Source organism: Scyliorhinus torazame, chromosome 18 (genome assembly GCF_047496885.1).
Source record: "Scyliorhinus torazame isolate Kashiwa2021f chromosome 18, sScyTor2.1, whole genome shotgun sequence".
NCBI lineage: Eukaryota > Metazoa > Chordata > Chondrichthyes > Carcharhiniformes > Scyliorhinidae > Scyliorhinus > Scyliorhinus torazame.
This window is the reverse complement of record NC_092724.1, coordinates 119,284,390-119,302,024: the sequence shown is the minus strand read 5'-3', so window position 1 is coordinate 119,302,024 and position 17,635 is coordinate 119,284,390. Positions and strand designations below refer to the sequence as shown.

At 45.9% G+C, this 17,635-nt stretch overlaps 1 protein-coding gene across 2 annotated transcripts in view; it reads right to left on the bottom strand.

Moving 5' to 3' along the window:
• tmem104 (transmembrane protein 104) overlaps window positions 1–13,377 on the bottom strand; it is a 286,532-nt gene extending 273,155 nt beyond the window's left edge. The window contains exons 1-2 of one of the 2 annotated variants that reach the window (XM_072483238.1): window positions 13,276–13,377; window positions 867–940 (exon numbers count right to left, since the gene is read on the bottom strand). In XM_072483238.1, the coding sequence (XP_072339339.1) occupies window positions 867–911 (45 nt within the window). In that variant the 5' untranslated portion in view covers window positions 912–940; window positions 13,276–13,377. Of the gene's footprint in view, window positions 1–866; window positions 941–1,041; window positions 1,152–13,275 lie in introns of those variants that run through there. The other variant, XM_072483239.1, reaches the window with a different exon arrangement.
• Between the last annotated feature and the right edge of the window lie 4,258 nt (window positions 13,378–17,635).

Below are 17,635 nucleotides of genomic sequence, written 5' to 3'. Positions count from 1 at the left end.
GTGGTTACGCTGTTTACTGATCGACTGTAAATTGCTGTTTTTACTTGGCATGTACAGGAGGATGTCCTGGTCTGTATATTGAGAAGGGTGCTGTTTGTGTTTGGGGGATTGTTCCTGTATTTTCTTATTTTTCCTTTGGTTGCTTATTTGATGAAAATGTTGACAATGAGGAGAATAAAAAGATTAAAAAATGGAGGGCAATCAGGATTTAAAAAAAGATGGATGGGAGAAATCACATGATGCAAATGCTTCAGAAGAGTGCAAGGACTGGGATGTCACAGGAGCTTTCCCATCCTTTTGGCAGTGCAGTCAGTATCCTGTTGCACCTTGGGAAGGGACACTGCTCGTGGGAGAGTCCAGTGTGGGTGGATCCACATCCAGAGAAGGTTGGGCAAGGGTACAACTGTTGTGTCCAGTAATTATCCTTTTGGGAGGTTGAAGGGACTTACTTGGCGGTGAGTTGGATGATTCTAGTCCAGTTGTAATATCTAGGTGGTGGTTGATGGATCAGAGAGGTTAGTTCTGAAAGTTCCGGTTCTTCATTCTGGGAGCATTGCTTCTACTTACGAGTATTGTTGCCTGTGAGGTTATTGGATGGTGAGCCTTGATGTCATGCACACTCAATACAGTTGTACGTTGGCTTTATGTGGCCTAATCCTTTCTTCGTGTGGTCCTGGTTTTTGGGGGGGGGGGGGGGGTTGTCAGCCTTGAGTGCCCCCCCCCCCCCCAGTTTTACATTCGGGACATCATTCACATTTTCTTTCAATAAGGGGTCTCCACTGAAGGAATAGCCCGTGTTTTCAAAAACTTAATTCTGCACTTACACCCCATCTCCCACCCCCAGTAACTCATCAATAAATACTCACATATGGAGAGTACAACTCCCCCGCTTCCGTAATCCCACCCGGCATTTTCAGCTCCTACAGCAGCAATCTGGTGGCTAATCAGAATTAAAACAGAACATTCCTATTAAAAAATGGACACCGCAAATTAACAAGCATTTCCAAAAGAAAATGTTCATAAATCAATAATAAAACTTACAATATTCTTGATAACTAGAGAACCCAGAGAAAAATACACTACAGCCCCAGAGAAAACTGGGATCAGTTGTTGTAGACTCTTGTGAATGGTTCCTTAGATCTGCTGTATTATGACATCTGCTGTATTATGACAATGATCTAATGGTGCAGGAAAATAAGTTATAGAATAGGCCATTGTGTTACCTCTTCAAATGTAGCTCTCTCTCTCTCTCTCTCTCTCTAAAAACTACACAGTTCTCAAGAGCCACTCCAGAATTGGTCACATTTTGTTCCTTTCTTCTCTCTGGTGTACACAGTTGGGTTATATCTAGTTGGTTATATCTAATTGAAGCAGACTTGGTCACCTTTGTTCATGTTTTTATATGCTCCTGTGACTTCAAAAACATCTCTAAATTCCATTTTAAATGATATGGTTTCAATTATCCTCCCATTCTTGCCCAACACCTCTTGCCCATCTCCAAAGTGTAGACCTACATGATTCAAAATATCTGAAGACGGCCAATGCAACTGGAGCAATGACTGTTGCCCTCTGCTTCACACCACCACTGAGCTACCAGTGGTATATATTGACTGACCGCAACCATACCCTCCTGCTCATCTTTGCTTTTCCACAATCACAACCATCTTCATTACACAAATAGTCCTCGATACAGTCTTCCGTACACCTCCAGAAGTTGAGTTAACCTTGGAAAAGTAATTACTTAGGCCCGTAACTTCCTCGAAGCATTAATCTCCAGCGGATTGACACACTTGACAGACTTATCCATGCTGTAATTGGAAAGCCACCGTTTCATGCAACTTTCCTCACTCAGGCTGGGTGAGACAGGAGCAGCAAAAGCCCCCCCTGACTACATCAACAGAGTAAATGGAGTGCGGAGAGGAAGGAAACATCTCCTTTTTATGCTGCTAGCCCTGTGGTTGGGGGAAGAGTGGGGGGGGCAGCCTATGTGCGGGGTGCCCCATGCGAGGTTGGGTCTCAGTTTTCTAAGTAGTTACTCTGAATTAGAAGTGTTTTTTTTTCCTTCCAGCTCTTTCAGAGTAACTAAAGTTTGCAATATAAATCACTTCTGTCAGATGGTGCCCAGTCCAGTGTAATTGTCCAGAGGAAGTCAGCACTTCTGGGAAATTGCTGGGTAAACCCTTACGCAGGCACCTCCTGGAGGAATTCCCCAGCATATCATTGGAGTAACCCGGAAAAGCGACACTGGGGAACCAGGAAGTTATGGGCCTTAAATGGGTCAAATGCTCATTTTCTAATCCATAACTGAACAATTAGATTGGCGGAGATTCATGTGAACATATGAATTAGGAGCAGGGGTAGGCCACTCGGCCCCTTGAGCCTGCTCTGCCATTCAATATCATGGCTGATCGGATTGTGACCTCTATTCCACATTCCTGCATACCCCCAGTAACCTTTCACCCACCCCTTGTTCATCAAGAAGCTATAATAATCATCATCATCAATATTGTCACAAGTAGGCTCACATTAACATTACAATGAAGTTACTGTGAAAACCCCTTAGGCACCACACTCCAGTGCCTGTTCGGGTACACGGAAGGAGAATTAAGAATGTCCAATTCACCCAACAAGCACGTCTTTCGGGACTTGCGAGGGGAAACCGGAGCACCCAGAGGAACCCACACAGACATGGGGAGAATGTTCAGGCTCTGCACAGTGACCTAAGCCGGGAGTTGAACCAGGGAGCCTGGTGCTGTGAAGCAACAGTGCTAACCACTGTGCTACCGCTGCCGTACAAATATTCAAAGACTCTGCTTCCACTACCTTTTGAGAGTTTTTCAAAAACTCACCACCCCCAAGAAAACATTTCTCCTCATCTGTCTTAAATGAGTGATTATTTTTAAACAGTGACCCGTAGTTCGAGCATCTCCCACAAAAGAAAACATCCTTTCCACATCCACCCCTTAGGATCGATAGTCAAGATATTGAGCTGTTGAACATTGTGGCGTGTGGAAGTAGTAATTGGTGAAATCGACTCCATTAACCATCAAATAATTACCAATTTAAAAAACATTCAGCCCATTTTAAGTCACCAGAAATATCTCGCAGATTCCCCTCAATTTTGGTATCAAATGGTTTTTGAAATGATTCCAGAGTTTTTGAGCCTATCTGGAAGTTCATGCCACATGATCTGTGAAGAACTTCCTAATATCAGTCTTAAGTTTATTCTCAACTCCCTTGTCCTACTCGCAACTGAAAAAAATTACAGATGTGCCTTTTCCATTCCCTCAGCAATTCTATCGACTTCAAGGATTACCTCTCAGAAGCCTCCTACCAAGCTTTAAAACCAGATACTTTCCTCAATCAATTCTCTGTTACAAGAATTCAGCCTCGTGACTTCATGGAATCCCTACAGTGCAGGATGCCATTAGGCCCTCCGAAACAGCACCCTACCCAGTCACACTCTCCCGACTAGATCCTGGCGCCGTGAGGTAGCAGTGCTAACTACCATGCCACCCAATACCTGAATATGTTCATTTGTTTCTCAATGACTCAGAACTGGGTTGAGTACTTTGACCAAGACCGCTTGTGACTTGAACTCTCATATTTTGATGATCGTGGCTCGGTTGACTACTGTTCTGTATTGGTTCAACATGCATTCGAGGTACAACTCCTTGGCCCCTCAACACCATTCATGAAATTTGCATGTCACCCATTTTTATCCAATTCATTCCATTTCAGCTGCCTCAGTTTCCACCATCAATTCAAATGAACTGAAAAATTGCCTAACATTTTAAATTCAAATTACTGATGCAAATAAGGAATAGCTGTTTCATCTGAAACAACAGATGATCTCAGCAGCATGGGGTATTCATTTCATCCACAGGAAACAAGAGAATTATCCTTGCGCTGTTTATGGAGCTCTTGGGATCTGGTTTCAACATGGCACAGTAAGAGACCATTCAGCCCATCATGCCTGCACCATGCAACAGGGAGCAGTCAAGTCAAATCCCACTTTCCAGTTCTGGTTCCATTCTCTTGTCGGTTACTGCACTTCAAGGGTATATCAAATTTTATTTTAACATGTTATAAGCATTACCCTCTACCACTCTTCCACATTGAGAGTTCCAGATTCCCACCGCTCTCTGGGTGAAACAATTCCCCCACTAAACCTCTTTCCTAGCCGATATTTATACAGCTTGGTTTGATCCCACAGGGCTTTCCCATCTCCTCCACCTAGAACCCTCAATTTTGCCTCCTTTCAGTGTCAAAGAAAACAACACGAGCCTATCTAATCTTTCCTCCATAACTACAATTCTACAGCACAGGCAGCATCCTCAATCACCTCTACACCCTCTACAATAACGAGGCCTCGAGGGTTGGTCACCCCTGACCCTTCACCAGTTGCTTCAGTCAAAGCTCCCATGATCAACATTGTAAGTCATAGTCAATGGTAAAACCAGCTATCTTTTGGTGGTGATAGCAGATGCACTAGAACTTCAAGGGACAATGACTGCTTACAGGTGGAGTATCCTTCATGGGGACAACTGGTGTTCCTTTGAAGCACATGAGGAAGGCAACTGGAAACCACCTCATGCAACCTTTTCCCCAGTCATTTGCTGATTGAACTGGAAAATGGGAAGCTCTTACAAGCAAAAGGGGAAAGCACATGACTGCTGAGGTTTGGAGAAATAAGCAGAGGATTTACACTTAGGTAGATCAACATTACACTTGATTATAAATGAACTATATTCTGCACCCTCGCTGTGGCGCGCACACACAAAACAGCTTTCCAGTCTCAAACACATATTGACCTTTGCTTCCTGCGTCACTTTTGGATCCAACTTGCTATTTTGCCTTGGGTTCCATAGGCGTTTGCTTTTGCGACCAGTCTGCCATATAATCCTTATCAAAAGCCTTGCTAAAATCCATATGGATTAAAGATCAAATGCTACACCAAAACTACTACCAATCCTCCTGGTTACCTCACAAAAATTCAACATTAGTCAAACACAACCTTCCCAGAAATCCCTCTGGACTCTTTTAATTAAATGGTTCTCAGTGAAATTTTATCCCATCCCTCGGTTTTCCCACCCTGAGGTTAGGCTGACAAACCTGTAATTACTCAGTCTATCCCTTTTGTCCTTTCAACAATGGTACAATGTTAGAACGGTCCTCTAGTTGTCTGGCAGCATACCTGTAACCAGGGAGGATTGGAAATGTACCTGCAACGACCTAGGGTACATTTCCCAGATGCGGAGATTTACCCACTTTAATACTTCCTCGCTCATTATGTTAATTTCATAATATTTCACATACCTCCCTGATTGCATGTCTGTATCATTACTCTTTAGTGAAAGGAGATGCAAAGTATTCATTAAGAACCACATCAGTCTACACACAGATTTTCCTTATCAGCCTTACTCTTTAGTAAGGCTTAAAGTAAGGCTTGCTTTTTATACAATCATGAAACAAACCTTCAGGTTTTCTTTGATTTTACCTTCAGTTTCTTAATTTCAACCCTACGCCTTTTATATTCTGCAAGGTCTCATGCAGCTTTGAGCCTCAGTGTCATAAGCTTCCCCTTTTTTTTTTAATCCTAGTCTTTTCCTTGAATGTTGTCCCCTGATCTGGCATTGATTTATCTTCAAGTTTCTGCTACATTTTAGCCGAATTACATTTTAGTTTAGTAAAATTAGTTTTACCCCAATTAAGAATTTGTGTTCCTAATCTTTGACCTTTTCCATAACTACCCAAAATCTAATTGAATGATGATCACTCCCTCCAAAGTGCACCCCAACTGCTAACTTTGGCATCTAATTTTATCCCAGTTAATATTAGGATACAGGGGGTAGGGGGAGAATTTTAATAGGGGGATTCATGCCGGATTGTTTTTGCACGAGATTTGCCGATGTATTTGCTCTTCAATCTGCCTCTGATGGAGGGTCTATAATACATTTCTCGTTCAGCTAAACCCATATGACCTCATTTGATTACCCCTCCACCACCACGAACTAAAATTGTTTATTTAATTGCGACCCCCCCTTCTCCTTGTTTTATCTCCCCACTATAATCTAAAAGCCCTGCGGCCTTTACTGCCCTTCTTTCAGTCATGTCTCAATTATAACTAGAGTGTCTCATTATAGTGACAATATCATACTCTCATGTCAATCTGTGCTCTTGGTTCATCTACTTATTTCCTAAAATGTTACCATTTAGCACTGCCAAACTATTTTCTGATGGGAAGATGCTGGCGTTGGACTGGGGTGGGCACAGTAAGAAGTCTTACAACAACAGGTTAAAGTCCCAACAGGTTTATTTGGAATCCTAGCTTTCGGAGCACAGCTCCTTCATCAGGTGAGTGAGAAACTATTTTCTAGCCTTGTATTTTATCCCATCCAAACACAAATTTCCTGCTATCCATTTCTATCTTTTCTCTCTTCGGAATCTACTCTCAGGTTCACATTTCCCTGCCAAGCTAGTTTAAGCCCTTCCCAATAGCACTAGCAAAGGTCCCCAGCAAGAATATTGGGCCCAACCCTCTTCAGATGCGAGTCATCTGACCTAATGTCTCAGGAATGTAAAGGCAGGTCCCTGCACCACCTCTCCAACCACATGTTCATCAGGCCTATCTTTTTATTTCTATAGTATTATTGCAGATCCACTCCTCTTCCTCCACCACTCCCGAGTCACCAAGAGTGCTGTGGACTTAGCTCTTCCTTCACTCCTGGAGAACTATTACAATCCAAAACACTTCATTTCTAATACACAGACAATCCAAAAGAAAGAAACTTTCAGGAATTACATGTGAATTTTGCAAAGTAGAGTGAAGCCCCATCTATCCTGCCCAACAAATGTCTAAGAAATCAATTCAATCAAACTTTTTATTATCCAGTTCAAAATAACTTGAGAAACTAAACATTTTATAAATCATTATTAGGCCTCAGTGACAAAATTACAGACAATTCTGGGCATCAGGCTCCAGGAAGATGTAAAGACATTAGAAAGAATAGAGAGGTTCTCCTTGGAGAAGAGAAGGTTACAAAGTAACCCAACAGAAACTTTTCACGGTGTTGCCAATTTGAAAGAGAAAATGTATTTCCTTTGGGAAATGGATCAATAACCAGAGGTCATGAATTTAAAATTAATGGTTAAAAATCCAGAGAAATGTTTTCACATTCTGACTGAAAGGATGGAAGCAAATACCGTGAATAATTCAAAAGGGAGTGAGACAAGTACACGGGATGAGAAACTTACAGGGTTATGAACAAAAAGGAGGGATGTGGCATAAATATGGTTGCTCTTTCCAAGAAACAGCAGTGTCATGGACTGAATGGTCTCAGTCTGCGATTCAAGAAATAAGAGCAGCAAAGAGAACCAACTTAAAAGGGAACCCAAAAGTCACCCAAAGGCATTTCCATAGAATCCCAGCAGTGCATGAGGCCATTGGGCCCATTGAGCCTGCACCGGCCCTTGGAAAGAGCACCCTACCAAAGCCCATGCCTCCACCTTATGCCCGTAACCCTACTAACCTTTCGGACACCAAGGGGCAATTTAGAATGGCCAATCCACCTAACCTGCACATTTTTGGACTGTTGGAGGAAATCGGAGCACCTGGAGGAAAATGCACGCAGACACGGGGAGAACGTGCAGAGTCCACACAGACCACCACCCGAAGCCAGAATTGAATCCGGGTCATTGGAGTTGTGAGGCAGCAGTGCTAACCACTGTGCCGCCCCAAATAGCAAAAATCTGGTAAAAAGAGGGATGTAGATGATTAGGAATCAAAGGAGGAATTTATTATACTGGGGGGGGGGGGGGGGGGGGGGGGGGGAAATGGTTGAAGCACAGCTTTACATCTGTATTTATTAAGAAAGATGTTGCCAAAGACAGTGAAACGAGGCAGCTGAGACACCAGATGGGCTAAAAAAAATAATCATAAATTCAAGTATTAGAAAGTCCAAATAGATATGTCATCAGGATGGGATCAAATGCATCCGTGGATACTGAGGGATATAAACGGTGGAAATTGCAGACCCGTGAGCTTCCACACTTGTTCAAAAAAAGGGTTGCGAAGATAAAACCCAGAAACTGCAGGTCTGTCAGTTTAACCTTAGTGGTGGAAAAGCTCTGAACCTGGGACAAACTTAAGTTGGACAAGAGTGGATTAATTAAGAAACACAAACATTTGTTAAAAGAAAATCACGTTAACTAATTTAATTTCATCAAAACAACGTGAAGGATTAATATGGTGTACATGAACTCAAAGGCATTTGATGAAATGCCACAGAATAAGTTTCCCAGCAGAGTTGAAGCCCATGGAATGAGACAGATTGTGGCAGCATAGGTATGAAGTCGATTAAGTGACACAAAACAAAAATGATTGTTTTTGGACTGGAGGATTAGATAGTAGGCATGTAGCTTTTCTTGATCTGTATGAATATCCACACTTGGACGTGGGGGGCACAATTTCAAAAATTGCAGATGATAAACTTGGAACTATTGCTACTGTAAAGGAGGATATGAATAGGCTTCAAGGAGGACGCAAAAAGTGTCAGACACATGGCTGATGAAATTTAATGCAGAGAAGTGTGAAGTGATACGTTTAGGAAAGCCATTATAACAAAGGCACAATTTTAAACAGGATGCAGGAACAGGGAGACAGAAATACAGGTGCACAAGTTGATAAATGTGGGAGCCCTGATTTTAAAAAAATTACCCAATTCATTTTTTCCAATTAATGGGCAATTTAGCATGGCCAATCCACCTAGCCTGCACATGTTTTCGGTTGTGGGGGCAAAACCCACGCAAACAGGGGGAGTATGTGCAAACTCCACACGGACAGTGACCCAGAGTCGGGATCGAACCTGGGACCTCGGCGCGTGAGGCAGCAGTACTAACCACTGCGCCACCGTGCTGCCCTAAGATAGCAGTTAATAAGGCATATGGGACCCTATGCTTTTAAAAATTCATAGGCAAAGCGTACAAAATCAAAGGAAGTTACGGTGAAGCACTGCATCTGATTTTGGGCATCACATCTTAGGAATGATGTGAAGGCATTAGTGAGAGCGCTGAAAAGAAAATGGTTCCAAGACTGGGAGACTTCAGTACATGGGCAGATTGGCAAAACTTGCTGCTCTAATTAAAGATAAATTTGAGTGGCGATTGTAAGTGTCCAAAATCATGAGCCTGGACAGAGTAGGTAGGGAATAGTTGCTCCCATTGGCAGAATAGTTGAGAACCAGAGGACACGAATTTAAGGCGATTGGAAAATGTAATAATGATGATGGAAGGAAATTTTTATGCAAACAGTTAGGATCTGGCAAGCACTGCCTGAATATGGCGTGGAAGCACATTCAATCGAGGCTTTCAAAAGGGAATTAGCTGGAGAAAATTACATAATTGTAGGAAAAAGGTAGGGACTGGGGCTAGCTCAGGTGCTCCTGGAGAGCCAGCATGGCCTCCATCAGTGTCTGAATAATACCATAACAGGTTTCTGTGAACTAACTTGATCTAAATCTGATGTAGATCTCACTCATTAGCTAAAGTCTTCTGTAATTGCTGCTGTCTGGAATGTTGTCCTGCACTTAGTTCTCTTAGCGAGTCCAGCCATTTACCATTACCATATCCAGCAGTGGTTCCTTTCTTGGACAAAGGGTGGAACAACCAGTCACCCCTTTCTTGTTGGGCTTCCCACTAGCTAACAAAGGAATCCTCGCTGCCCCCCCCCCCACCTATTTCTTGCCAGTTTAGTTACGGCAAGTTAAAATATTATTCATTATCTTATACTCATTACACAGTTTTGCCACTATATTTCTATCTTCACTTTCCTTCCACTATTAAAGGATCAGCAACATCCTGTCAGTGTGACTGATCCCTTTTAAAAAGTTTGTTTTCTTAGAGCATTTATCCAATTCCCTTTCGAATGTTATGAACCTTCATCCACCAACTTCCAGGCTTTTAATGCAGCCTCATTGTTTTGGCATTCTACACCTCTATTAATGAAGCTAAGGATCCCATATTACTGCTTGCTGACACATTAGTGACTTTATTTACTAATCATTCTAGCTTTATTTTATAGCAGACACTGTAACAAAAAGATATGTTATCATTCGATACTTATGGCCACCCACTGTTTGATTATTGCCATCACCAACATATCTCAGAGTATTCTGGCTGTCTAGCACCATTATCACATACTCAATTTAGCTTCCATACAGACACCCTTCCCACTTCCCTGTCCAACCCCACCCCTCCGCTCCCCCATCCAACCTCCCAGAAGCCTCGGTTTCCCCCACACCTCTCTCTCTCTCCCTCCCTCTCCCCCCCCCCTTCCCAGTCTCTTCCCCCCCCTTCCCAGTCTCTTCCCCCCCCTTCCCAGTCTCTTCCCCCCCCTTCCCAGTCTCTCTCCCCCCCCCCCCTTCCCAGTCTCTCTTCCCCCCCCCCTTCCCAGTCTCTCTTCCCCCCCCCTTCCCAGTCTCTTCCCCCCCCCTTCCCAGTCTCTCCCCCCCTCCCCCTCTCTTTCCCCCTTCCCAGTCTCTCTCTCTCTCTCTTTCCCTCTTTCCCCCTTCCCAGTCTCTCTCGCTCTCTCTCTCTCTCTCTCTCTCCCCCTCGTCCCCATCTTTTCTCTCTCTCTTCCCCATCCATCTCTCTCTCTCTCTTTCCCCCTTCCCAGTCTCTCTCTCTCTCCATCGTACCCACCTTTTCTCTCTCTCTCTCTCTCTTCCCCCTTCCCAGTCTCTCTCTCTCTCCCTCGTCCCCATCTTTTCTCTCTCTCTTCCCCATCTATCTCTCTCTCTCTCTCTTTCCCCCTTACCAGTCTCTCTCTCTCTCTTTCCCCCTTACCTGTCTGTCTCTCTCTCTCTTTCCCCCTTACCAGTCTCTCTCTCGCTCTCTTTCCCCCTTACCAGTCTCTCTCTCGCTCTCTTTCCCCCTGACCAGTCTCTCTCTCGCTCTCTTTCCCCCTGACCAGTCTCTCTCTCGCTCTCTTTCCCCCTTACCAGTCTCTCTCTCGCTCTCTTTCCCCCTTGCGAGTCTCTCTCTCTCTCTCTCTCCCCCTTACCAGGCTCTCTCTCTCCCCCTTACCAGGCTCTCTCTCTCCCCCTTACCAGGCTCTCTCTCTCCCCCTTGCCAGTCTCTCTCCCCCTTGCCAGTCTCTCTCGCTCTCTCTCCCCCTTGCCAGTCTCTCTCTCCCCCTTGCCAGTCTCTCCCTCCCCCTTGCCAGTCTCTCCCTCCCCCTTGCCAGTCTCTCCCTCCCCCTTGCCAGTCTCTCCCTCCCCCTTGCCAGTCTCTCCCTCCCCCTTGCCAGTCTCTCTCTCTCTCTCCCCCTTGCCAGTCTCTCTCTCTCTCTCTCCCCCTTGCCAGTCTCTCTCTCCCCCTTGCCAGTCTCTCTCTCCCCCTTGCCAGTCTCTCTCTCCCCCTTGCCAGTCTCTCTCTCCCCCTTGCCAGTCTCTCTCTCCCCCTTGCCAGTCTCTCTCTCCCCCTTGCCAGTCTCTCTCTCCCCCTTGCCAGTCTCTCTCTCCCCCTTGCCAGTCTCTCTCGCTCTCTCTCCCCTTTGCCAGTCTCTCACTCCCCCTTGCCAGTCTCTCCCTCCCCCTTGCCAGTCTCTCCCTCCCCCTTGCCAGTCTCTCCCTCCCCCTTGCCAGTCTCTCCCTCCCCCTTGCCAGTCTCTCCCTCCCCCTTGCCAGTCTCTCCCTCCCCCTTGCCAGTCTCTCCCTCCCCCTTGCCAGTCTCTCCCTCCCCCTTGCCAGTCTCTCCCTCCCCCTTGCCAGTCTCTCCCTCCCCCTTGCCAGTCTCTCCCTCCCCCTTGCCAGTCTCTCCCTCCCCCTTGCCAGTCTCTCCCTCCCCCTTGCCAGTCTCTCCCTCCCCCTTGCCAGTCTCTCTCTCTCTCTCTCCCCCTTGCCAGTCTCTCTCTCTCTCTCTCCCCCTTGCCAGTCTCTCTCTCCCCCTTGCCAGTCTCTCTCTCCCCCTTGCCAGTCTCTCTCTCCCCCTTGCCAGTCTCTCTCTCCCCCTTGCCAGTCTCTCTCTCCCCCTTGCCAGTCTCTCTCTCCCCCTTGCCAGTCTCTCTCGCTCTCTCTCCCCCTTGCCAGTCTCTCTCCCCCTTGCCAGTCTCTCCCTCCCCCTTGCCAGTCTCTCCCTCCCCCTTGCCAGTCTCTCCCTCCCCCTTGCCAGTCTCTCCCTCCCCCTTGCCAGTCTCTCCCTCCCCCTTGCCAGTCTCTCCCTCCCCCTTGCCAGTCTCTCCCTCCCCCTTGCCAGTCTCTCCCTCCCCCTTGCCAGTCTCTCCCTCCCCCTTGCCAGTCTCTCCCTCCCCCTTGCCAGTCTCTCCCTCCCCCTTGCCAGTCTCTCCCTCCCCCTTGCCAGTCTCTCCCTCCCCCTTGCCAGTCTCTCCCTCCCCCTTGCCAGTCTCTCCCTCCCCCTTGCCAGTCTCTCTCCCCCTTGCCAGTCTCTCTCTCCCCCTTGCCAGTCTCTCTCTCCCCCTTGCCAGTCTCTCTCTCCCCCTTGCCAGTCTCTCTCTCCCCCTTGCCAGTCTCTCTCTCCCCTTGCCAGTCTCTCTCCCCCTTGCCAGTCTCTCTCTCCCCCTTGCCAGTCTCTCTCTCCCCCTTGCCAGTCTCTCTCTCCCCCTTGCCAGTCTCTCTCTCCCCCTTGCCAGTCTCTCTCTCCCCCTTGCCAGTCTCTCTCCCCCTTGCCAGTCTCTCTCTCCCCCTTGCCAGTCTCTCTCTCCCCCTTGCCAGTCTCTCTCCCCCTTGCCAGTCTCTCTCCCCCTTGCCAGTCTCTCTCTCCCCCTTGCCAGTCTCTCTCTCCCCCTTGCCAGTCTCTCTCTCCCCCTTGCCAGTCTCTCTCCCCCTTGCCAGTCTCTCTCTCCCCCTTGCCAGTCTCTCTCTCCCCCTTGCCAGTCTCTCTCTCTCTCCCTTGCCAGTCTCTCTCTCCCCCTTGCCAGTCTCTCTCTCCCCCTTGCCAGTCTCTCTCTCCCCCTTGCCAGTCTCTCTCTCCCCCTTGCCAGTCTCTCTCTCTCTCCCTTGCCAGTCTCTCTCTCTCTCCCTTGCCAGTCTCTCTCTCCCCCTTGCCAGTCTCTCTCTCCCCCTTGCCAGTCTCTCTCTCTCTCTCTCTCTCCCTCTCCCTTGCCAGTCTCTCTCTCTCTCTCTCTCTCCTTCCCCCTTGCTTGTTTGTCTGTCTGCCTGTGTGTCTCTCTCCCCCTCCCTTACCAGAGTCAGTCTCTCCTTCCCGTCTGTCTGTCTGTCTGTGTGTGTGTGTGTGTGTGTGTCTTGTCTCCCTTACCGGTGTCTCTCCCGCTTACTCGGCTCTGGCCGCTGTGTGCGGAGCTCTGTTTCCCCGATCTCTCTGTTCTTGCTGACGTTGCCGATCGCGCTGCCGGTCACGGGACCCTGATTTTAAACGCGCGCGCAGCCGCGCGGGATTTGCGCACGCGCCATGAATCCTCGGCGTCATGACGTCACCTAAGCCGGCAGAGCCACGTAACGTGCCCGAACTCTTGGGGGTGGGAACCTCAGAATCAGGGACCTCCTGATTTGGTCAACTGTGTGCAGCATACAGTATAAATATGTGGACAGGAATACATACAAATAAAACATTTGTACATAGATCTATAATTGGTATATATTATAATAGATTTGGGATTTTCCCACAGATCATGATAAGGATTTTGGGGTAGTAATGGCGACTATACTGCCAACATTTACTCTCATTACCTGAAACGAACAGCAACTTCTGAAATCCACCTATGTAAAGTTAAATGCGGAAATCTAGAAGTTGATGGCAATGATTATACACTTCGCCATATGTGCACTGGTGAAGTTACCCCAGACTGGATTCAATTAAAAATCACTGAGAACTTCCCTTTTGCCAGGCTGTAACCCCAAAAGTTGCACCTTTCCAATGACGTGTAACTGATTCTTTACCAGCATATTAATTCATGGTCCTGCTGAATTATCCCTCTGGCCCTGGAAAACTAATTTTATATATATGTAATGACATTTTTCCCATTTGGATAAAAATTCCAAGATTTATTATATATTTTTACAGTTTATGCTTTTCAGCTACTAATTTGTATGTTTCAATCCTTTATGAAATGAAATGAAAATTGCTTATTGTCACAAGTAGACTTCAAATGAAGTTACTGTGAAAAGCCCCTAGTCACCACATTCCAGCGCCTGTTCAGGGAGGCTGTTACGGGAATTGAACCGTGCTGCTGGCTTGCCTTGGTATGCTTTCAAAGCCAGCGATTTAGCCCTGTGCTAAACAGCCCCTTTATTTTGCTCTCTGTAAAATTTGTAAAAAGCGAAGGTCAATCAGTGCATTTTACTTCCTTGTTTGCTGTCTATGTGAATATTTCAATGCCATTGGTTACTTATCCTGCTTGATAAATTACTGTTGTTGCACAGCTGGCGATCCCCTTGACATGGCATCAGAATCAAAATGACATCAGGAAAGGTGAAATCCGCATCACCCAGATTGTTTGATCTTTGTTGACAGCTTCCTTCATGGTCAGTGATGAGTGTCGCTTGGTCACAGGCCACAAAATCTGAGCCATTATGTTCTACCTCTTTGCCTGCTAGGACATCAGCAAATTCGTTTTATCAGTTAATAACTTATTAGTTTTTCTTTTCATGACGTGGTATTTGCCCTGAAATTAATTGCCACAGCTTATGGAGATGTTGATTTGCTACTTTTCTTCCCTAGTTCAACATGCCTACATTTCTCCCTGTGATAATTTTCTGCCTGGTAGATGGCCTCAAGCAATTCTTCTCACTGTCAACACAGTCTCTTTCCTTTGCATAAGGCTCATGGTGTCTCTTTACTAGGGATTGACAATTCCCAAACATGTTTCTGGGTTTTGTCATGTGGTGTTTACTCAGATGATACTTCCCATACTGGGTAAATGTTATTTGAAGATTGGATCTGTGGTTTAGTATCTGACTGCAGTTCTTCACCAGCAGTTATGGGATGAGAAATTCTGATACTACAATGTCAGTGAAGAAAGTGTGTATGGCCAAACCATAGTAATTAAGATAGAGTGGGAATTACAGTAAAAGACAAGCTCCTAGCGTACAGAGGATGTCCATAAGACCATAAGACCATAAGACATAGGAGCGGAAGTAAGGCCATTCGGCCCATCGAGTCCACTCCACCATTCAATCATGGCTGATTTCAACAGGAGAAAGAATGGACCAGTCAATTTCGCATCAGCAAAGATAAAATAACTAGAGAATCTGCTTTAGCGATCTTGGTTGAGAGACAAATAGTGAGCAGGACATTTGGAAAATTGGCCTGCTCTTCTTCAAATTGTAATATCCGCGAGGGCAGACAGGACCATGGTTTGACCTCTCTCCTAAAAGAGGGCACCTATGATAGTACTGAACTCCCTCAATACTACACTGACAACGAACGTTGGTTTAAGCTCCCTCCATGTCGATTAATCTCTAATTATACCAAAAACAGTGCAGGGGAGATGGTGCCTCCGAGTACCCATAATGCACGGCGTCAATGAAAGCACTGTATTAAATCAGCAGAATGGCCGCGCATGCCCGTGTGCACTGTGAGTTTTTTGAAAGCTGCAGTCTGCTGTTTGCAGTACAGCAGCAGTGTCCGGAATCCGATGCCCAATGCGGAAATGTTGCAAAAAACTACCGGAGTGTCGGAAACCTTTTATTTTGCATTCCACTGCACAAGCTATTGCAAACATCACTGCTGTCAATCAATCGTATTTCTCTAATCAATTGCTGCTTTATATATATCACCTTTCATAAATTACTTTGAGCAAAAGTTTTAGAGTTCAAGAGGAATGCAACTTAGGAAGTTATGCAACTTAGCCCAGATTTGATTTCCTCGCTTGACTGAAATGTTTAATATGAAAAAAAGCCGGTCTCCAAATCAGGATTCCTCAAAGGCAGATGTCCTCCAGCAATCCCTACCCCACTATGGGGGAATCTTCTGCAGATCACTGTGCACCATTGTGGTGAGCCATGTATGGCTGTTGTATATATTATTGTATTTACTCACGGCTGTTGTATATATTATTGTATTTACTCACTGTTACTGTTGTATTGATATTGTTGTCGGCTTTGCCCCTCTGAGAAGGTGTGTGGCCCATCGTTCCGGGACAGCCTCTCAGTGCGGGAGAAGCCACTGGTGGGCACATTCTAGCTGATTAAATTGATACCAGTTGATGGGGTAGATGGGGAGGTAGAAGGAAGCGGTGAGGTGATGGTGGGCGCAGTGGTACCCGCGGGGGCCAGGTCCCTGAGGGAGACTGTGTCCTGCCGCCTGTCGCGGTGTGTCACGTATGCGTGCTGAGGGTTCGAAGAGCTGCTCAAACCACAGTTCTTGTTAACTACCGTTTCAACTGGATTGATTGGTATCAACCATGAGAGTCAGACCAAGCAGAAACCAAGATGGTTGTGATCGTTGGAGGCCAATCATCTCAGTCCCAGGCAAACACTGCAGAAGATCCTATGCCCAACCAGCTTCTGCTGCTTCCTAAGAATGAGGAGTAGGCAATTCAGCCCCTCGAGCCTGCTCCGCCATTCAATATGATTAAGGCTGATCTCATCTCCACTTTCCTGCCCATTCGCCATAACCCTTCAACCCATTGTCAAAAATCTGTCTGTCTCCTCCTCAAATTCACTCAATGTCACGGTATCCACTGCACTCTGGGATAGTGAGTTCCAGATTCAAAACCCTTTGAGAAAAGTAGTTCCTCCTCGTCTTTTTAAATCTATTACCCCTCATCAGTAGCACAGTGGGTAGCACTGTTGCTTCACAGCACCAGGGTCCCAGGTTCGATTCCCGCCTGGGTCACTGTCTGTGCGGAGTCTGCACGTTCTCCCCGTATCTGCGTGGGTTTCTTCCGGGTGCTCCGGTTTTCTCCCACAAGTCCCGAAAGGCATGCTGTTAGGTGAATTGGACATTCTCAATTCTCCCTCTGTGTACCCGAATGTCACAAGTAGGGGATTTTCACAGTAACTTCATTGCAGTGTTAATGTAAGCCTACATGTGACAATAAATATTATAAAATTATAGCTTAAAACTATGAACTCGCATTCAAATTGCCCCACAAGAGAAAGCATGCACTCTTCGTCTACTTTGTAAATACTTTTTATCATCACATGTACCTCAATTAAATATCCTCTCATTCTTCTAAATTTGAGTATGGTTCTAAACTGCTCAATCTCTCTTCATAAGACAAATCCCTCATCTTGAATCAATCTGGTGAACCGGACATCCGGTGGCAGCTGCTTTATCCCTTGTGTCTGAATAAAGCTTGTAGTCGTACAGTTGAAGTAGATGCTTTATTGTGTGAGTTTGTTCTCTCTCCAGCGCTTATACTATGTTACATCTGAGCTGCCTGTCTGTGTCCTGCTCACCAGCTGCCGTTCCTGTGAAGAGTGCCCCCTGACTTCCTGTCTGTCCATTATATACATCTCTGGTGCTCCCTCTAGTGGTTACTTAGTGGTAGTGTATTTACATTAATCCCTTGTGTATATACAGTGATGCATATCACTACATCCACTCTTTTTTATTTTTACATATTTTCTGTACTTTGTTAAAGAAAATTGTTCAAAACAGGTAGATAAATGATGATGTGTACAAGTTGTGATGATATTGATGATTATACAAA